This window comes from Priapulus caudatus, unplaced genomic scaffold, assembly GCF_000485595.1.
Source record: "Priapulus caudatus unplaced genomic scaffold, Priapulus_caudatus-5.0.1 Scaffold259, whole genome shotgun sequence".
NCBI lineage: Eukaryota > Metazoa > Priapulida > Priapulimorpha > Priapulimorphida > Priapulidae > Priapulus > Priapulus caudatus.
In genome coordinates, this window is record NW_014577320.1 from 536,066 (window position 1) to 542,628 (window position 6,563).

At 42.6% G+C, this 6,563-nt stretch overlaps 1 protein-coding gene across 1 annotated transcript in view; it reads right to left on the reverse strand.

The window, feature by feature from the left end:
- LOC106808211 (F-box only protein 21-like) overlaps window positions 1-5,307 on the reverse strand; it is a 25,106-nt gene extending 19,799 nt beyond the window's left edge. The window contains exons 1-5 of the mRNA XM_014810824.1: window positions 5,093-5,307; window positions 3,736-3,981; window positions 1,699-1,823; window positions 808-978; window positions 252-382 (exon numbers count right to left, since the gene is read on the reverse strand). Of these exons, the coding sequence (XP_014666310.1) occupies window positions 252-382; window positions 808-978; window positions 1,699-1,823; window positions 3,736-3,981; window positions 5,093-5,289 (870 nt within the window). The 5' untranslated portion in view covers window positions 5,290-5,307. The remainder of the gene's footprint in view (window positions 1-251; window positions 383-807; window positions 979-1,698; window positions 1,824-3,735; window positions 3,982-5,092) is intronic.
- Between the last annotated feature and the right edge of the window lie 1,256 nt (window positions 5,308-6,563).

A 6,563-nucleotide genomic window follows, 5' to 3' on the forward strand; every position in this document is an offset into this window, starting at 1 on the left:
TTTGGTACTCTGCACACCTTCTCCCCAAGATGTGTAAGTATACCAAGTTTGGTCACGCTAGGTCAATTAGGGGTCGAGTTATAGAGCTGAAGGGAAATTCTCTGCGGCGGACCGAGCGGCAGCGGCGGCGGCTGGGGAGACATGAAACCATAGTATCCCCGCCGACTTCGTCGCGGGGATACAATTATCATCACGTTATACCAAACTGGCTCATTCAACGACTCATTAACATACAGTGCGGGTTAGCTTACCACGTTTATGTAGGAGTTGCGCTCGTCGTAGTAGTTACCAACATTACCCGAATAACCCTGCCGCTCAAACAGAACAATGTTGACTGCCTCCAGAACATGTCTGCATTGCTGGGGAGTTAACCCACTCTGACCTGAACAGCGACATAAACAAGTCACAGGTGAGACCAAGGTGTATAATCATGTTCCACGCAACTGGTGTCAGTAAATGTTAGAGTGGGATACTCTTTACATGCTGCATATTGCTACACATAGCTGTAGTCACAGTTTTTATGCATGCACACTTGTGATTGGCACCCATTTGTAACGCACAACTGCATTCATATTATCGTACCAAGTATCCTTAATACGCTCTTGATATTATGCAACCATAAGCTACGTCTGTAAAATGAAACTACCAGCTATGACTATACTATGATGCAACTATAATCATCTTACTCCCATGTAATTAACTGAAGTCGCGCTCACTAAAAGGTCTTGGAACTATGAACTGACGTCTGCAAGGTGCAGCAGTCGCTTGATACGCTGGCGAATGTGTAATTAATCTTCTAACGCACACCTGAGAGGCATGAATCGCCAGCAGGGTTCGCCACACAGGTGACCGGATGAGCGGGGCAGCGGATGCTCAGCAGTGTTCTCACGTCTGCAGCCAGCTTCTCTATCTGCACTTGCACATCTTCCTCCATGCCAGCAACGCACGGCTGACACCACTCCGCTATCAGTACTGCACCTAGAGAGAGGAGCAGCATCAACCATGTACATACATCATTCACTGTCACGCGCGCAAGCACCTGACCAATTGCCTGCAATACATATCTACCCGACTGTAACAATAACAGTAATATCTTCAGGATTGCTGCCGCAGATGCCGAATACGATTCATGCATGAAGCAATAGATTTCTGCTGTCGTTCATTTGCATTCTACTAGCTGCACCTGACCATAGTATGGCAGATAAGGTCTATGTCCCCCTGACCTCTGTTTAACCTGGCTCGTTTAGCTATTTCTGACTAATATATATATATATATATATATATAATATATAATATATATATAGGGTAACGGTTAGGGTTAGGGTTAGTCAGAAATAGCTAAACGAGCCAGGTCAAACAGAGGTCATGGGGACATAGACCCTACCAGCCACAGTATGTGCGCCAAAATCGGTCAAGTTTTTCGGGAACAGCAAGAATGTTGGTCGTATCAGTTCAGCTGCCTTCAGCAGTTCCTGGAGAGCCTTGGGTATGTTGAGGATTGGGAATATGCGTGCGGAGGATATATGTCAGGATGGCGGATATGGACTGAATAAATACATGTAGCTATTGAGTTTTCTTGTGTCTTACAAGTTGTGCATGGACGACAACAAGAATAATTCAGTCTGGCTGGAATTTACAAAACTGTTGGCGATATACCTTCATACATTCCATGATACCATGCAGCGTGTGCTTGTTTACCTGTGAGAAGGTTGAGTTTATCATGTGGCTGTTCTAGAAACCGTTGCCATGACGTTGTAAGCTGAATATGCCGAATATAACTCAGTGCTTTGTTCGAATAATACTTCTCCGTCAGATTGCATTCCCTGGAGCAATTATAAATGACACAATATAAATCTCTATAGAACTTTATCTTCATCAAAAAACAGCAGAAATCAGTGCATGTAATCAGGGTTAGATACTAACCATTTTAGTTCATTAGTCGACAGGACTAGTAAAAGAAAAAATGTACTAGTCCTTCCAAGATTCTACTAGTCCTGCCGAAGGACTCTTACTAGGCGCAGAGCAACAAGCATTGTGATTTGCCAGGAGGTAGGTGGGGTAGGAGGGTGGAGCCCCCTTCTGCTAGGGGGTACAGGGGGTCTCCCCTAGGGTACAAGGGGTGTCCCCCAGAAAAGTTTTGTAAAAGACATTCAATTGTATAAAATATACGTAACTTTGATATGGATCATAAAATTAAAACTTAAATTAAATTAAATTAAAATTCAAAAATAAAATTTTGCCCTCTTTTGATGAGGAATCTGTGGATCCGTCACTTATCACAGCAAGGAATTTGGCCTCATTTATAGCTCCAAACTGTTCCCGGCGCCTTGTATCGGCTATCACCGTAATGAACCTTTGGCAGGCCTTGCCGGTGAGGTAAGTGCTGCCGACATCTAAACCCTTGGCCTTGTCAAGCTGGCACAGCTTGACGTAATCGGTGTAGGGCCTGCCGTTTTTTCCAATAGCATGTGCACTTCTAATTAGAATATTCAGTTTTGCTATTTTTGCCTTGTTCATTAAAGTTAGTGTTTTTGCCCTGGCATGGTCCTTGCATTTATTTTTGCTATGATCTTTCGGTGCCCCTCGAAAGCATCATGCGCTTTAACAGTTTCCAAACGATAGTTTGTAGTGCCGGTAAAAAAACTACCAGACATACAGCCTGCACCACAGGTCATACCCTTTCCCTTGGCCGGTTCATACTCTAGCCACAGGTATGACGATTTCAATGCTGGCTGGAACGTACACATCCGTTTGGTCTTATCATAGTCACGCTGGCCATCTAATTTCTCCTCCTGCGACTTACGTTTGGGAGGTGGAGGACGAACTCCGTCCAAATACTTTCACATAACAACCTTGATGTTAGTATTGAATAAGGATGCACCTACTACTACAGGGTTTCTTATACATAAGAGGCACAGTGGCGCACCGCCGTTGTCAAATTTAACATCTCCGTTGCAAAAATGTTCCTGTATTTACTGATAAGTATATCCTGTATCTATATACCTATATAAGTATATCAATACATCCTGTATTTGAATCCATCATGCACATTTTTTCCCAAAACTGGCCATTACCTCCTTTGTCTAATTTTCCCTCAGAAGAAACCCTGTACTATGCTTCACTACTTGTATCACTACTATAGATATAAACTATTTGTATCGACAGCTTCGAGTAAAACACGCATGCGATGTGGTTGCGATGTAAATACCTCGCTATGAGAGCGTATAAACTGATTAGTTGTGTCATTTATACAATCAGACCGTTTGTTCTATGTCGATAGCTACTGACAAACGATCGATCGGTAGACTGGTTCGTGGCCCCATTGTTTTTAACAATGTTTGTACTGTCATAGGGGGTCTCTAGCGTGCTTAGAGCGTGCAGAGCGTGCTATAGTGTATACTTGTACTAGCGCGTCTATTAAACAAGAAAAACTTGTTGATGGCAATGAGTATATATATATAGCTCTTTGGATCTTGGTTGAGAGAAGCTGCCGCCGGAGACTACAGTAAAATTGATGGGAGGATGGGAAATTGGGACGATGAGGGACGGGGAAAATAACTAGTCCACAGGACTAACAGCTATGGGGCATTTACTAGTCCTTATTTTTTACTAGTCTCGGACTAACGGACTAGCGTTAGTGTCAAACCCTGGTAATTAAGAAGGCACATGAGTGTATATATAGGCATTATTAAATGTCACTAGCATTGTTAGTGAGGCTGGAGGCAGGAAACGTACGTTTTACCAGTGTTTAGGATTCTTCTTAGCTCGTGCACGACTAGTTCTACGCTGTTGACATTGTCTGATGCACAATCCAGAAATGGCTTCAGCCCATAATTGGACACTTCTTCCTTCTTGTAGAACTTTCTTGAAAGACTGCTGACAGCCTTATGGACGCATCTCACTTTCTCCAAGAATTGTCGATATTCACGCTTCCAGCAGCTCACTTGGCTCGTTTTTAATTGACTGATGAGACCAGGCCACCTGTAGGTATATATATATTTACTCAATATAATATTATTATTATTACTGAATTATAATTGAATTCTAACTGTGATTCCTACGTGTGACCATCATTCATCAAGGTATCACTTTTTGCTGAACAATCACGATTCACTGACAAGCTAATTTCTCTTTCTTCAAGCATCTTTTTACTCTTTTATTTACTGCCTCGGTGCCAGAATAGCTCTCTATAGCCCCTTGCTTCACAACACTGCAGGTGAAGCGAAGGGATAATACGTATATATGTATTAACTATATTATATTTATACGTACCTCGCACACCGTGATACACTCACTGTACACATACACTACAGGTAGATCTAGACTATTTCACTGTACCCGACTGTAATTTTTAAAAGCATGCTGAATAGGACACAATATATGTATGTATGTATGTATGTATGTATGTATGTATGTATGAACGAGAACCTTTAGATCGATATTTCCCTTTTTATTTTTGAGTTTCTCACCGGTAATTTCACTTTACCGGGAGATTTTGTTCCGGAGCTTCCAGGCTGATTCCAAGTAATATTTAATCTGCTCTACCCAATCCCCATAACATCTATGTTCATTTAGCCCCAAGATGTATAGTGGTTAGAATAATCTGAAATACGTCAAGGAGGTGTGGTTTCTAGACTAAAGCAGTAACATACGAGCGCGTATATTATTGTCCATGTTGTTTACTGTAGAGGTAGCTCTAGTAACTATAGCCCGCGTACAGTTGCCGCAGGCTTGCAGCAACTGTACGCGGGCTATAGTTACTAGAGCTGCTGTAGAGGGTAAACTGTACTGCCTACTACTACTAGTACTAGTAGCAGGAGTAAGATAATATAGGATATTATCTTACTCCTGCTAGTAGTAGTACTGGTACCTAGGCCCACTGGCAGCAAGAACCAGTCCGCTGCAGCTACAGCACACACGCGGCCATTGACTATATATAACAACGTATATATATGTATAATATATATATATATGTATATATACGTATAATATGTTGTTATATATAGTCAATGGCCGCGTGTGTGCTATAGCGTATAGGCTATAGCTGCAGCGGACTGGTTCTTGCTGCCAGTGCCTAGGGTCCAGGCCGTACCTTTGCTGCAACTTTAACCGCCATACAAGATCCCCACTGTCGCACACAGTTCGGAACCTCTTGCAAGTGCAAACGATACGATATAAATCTTTAACGTCAAGACATCTGCTTGAAAATATATACTCTTGAATTTCGTTTGGTAAAGTCAAAAAATGAGAAACTTGAAGTTGAGGACGACTATCTTCTTCTTCTTCCATGGCCGCAGTTACTTAGATGTACTCCACAAGTCGTTACGCATATGATGAAGCTCGTGGATATAGTCAGATGGACGTCTGTTGTCAGTCTAGTAGCCAATGTTATTGTGATGATGCGATCAGAGGCGATGATATTGTTTACCGATAGATGGCGGTGGGTGTACCCGCCCGCCGCCCGCTAAGCAGAGCAGATGTGAGTTAGATGTCAACTCTTTTTTTTTTAGATTTATTTATTTCGATAATTAACAAAGCATGATTTATATGCTCTGTGCTAATATAAGGTTGATCCACAGGCACTTGAAACGTCTCAATAAAAAAAAGGTAAATAAACACGAAATGTATTTACTACCAAAGTAATCTTCTTCTTCTTCTCGGGTCACTACACTACACTCGGCCCAGCCACTGCAGCACACAGGACTTGGCACGGTGGTTGAAAGCCTCAAGGTCTCCAGGGCTACATGGCTCTGGCAATAAGGGGCATTTCAGGAGATGTCCCATACCTAAGGAGGAGAGTACATACCAAAGTAATAAAGACTGAAGACACACTCAGTGACACTGCAGCGACAACGACCTACCGACAGTACCGTAACAACAAACGACTTTTCAAAAAATTAGAAACTTGTTTCCTATAAGCCATTGCCACTGATCTCTATAATATAATCATACGATTATATTATAGAGATCAGTGGCCATTGCACACTGACGCGACGACGACCGATGACAACCTCGACGACAAAAATATTTAGAAACGTTTCGGTTTCTACTTTCCAGCAACTGTCGCTGGCGACACTTTACAAATGGCCAATCACAGCCGTTTCCATCAGCACCTGACATCGCCATTACGTCATAAAATTATAAACCAATGCTAGCCAGGAAGTAGACTGGTCCCCAGCGCTAAACTCGCACCGTCTGTCAGAAACAGTGAGGCCGCGAACCCATCTAACCAAAACGTGCAAGGCTACGGTCAGCGTAATTTTTTTTCCTAGGTCAATCAAGAACATAGGGCCCTAGTAAGCGCTGCTATTGGTTGAGCTTGTTTCGTCGCTCAATGACGTCACAGTGTCGTCATATTCATAGCACATCCAAAATTCATAATTCCAATATTCCTCAATAGCCTAACCTGTATAATACCAGTCGTTATGTTAGGCTTGACTGCGTTCGCTACACTGACTGTAGGCTCTGGTGAGTAGGCCCTAGCGGCCGTTACGAGCAGGAGCGGTAATAATTAACGTTATCAATAGCCGAGCGAGTACAGCACGCAATTCAAGGCTGAAAGG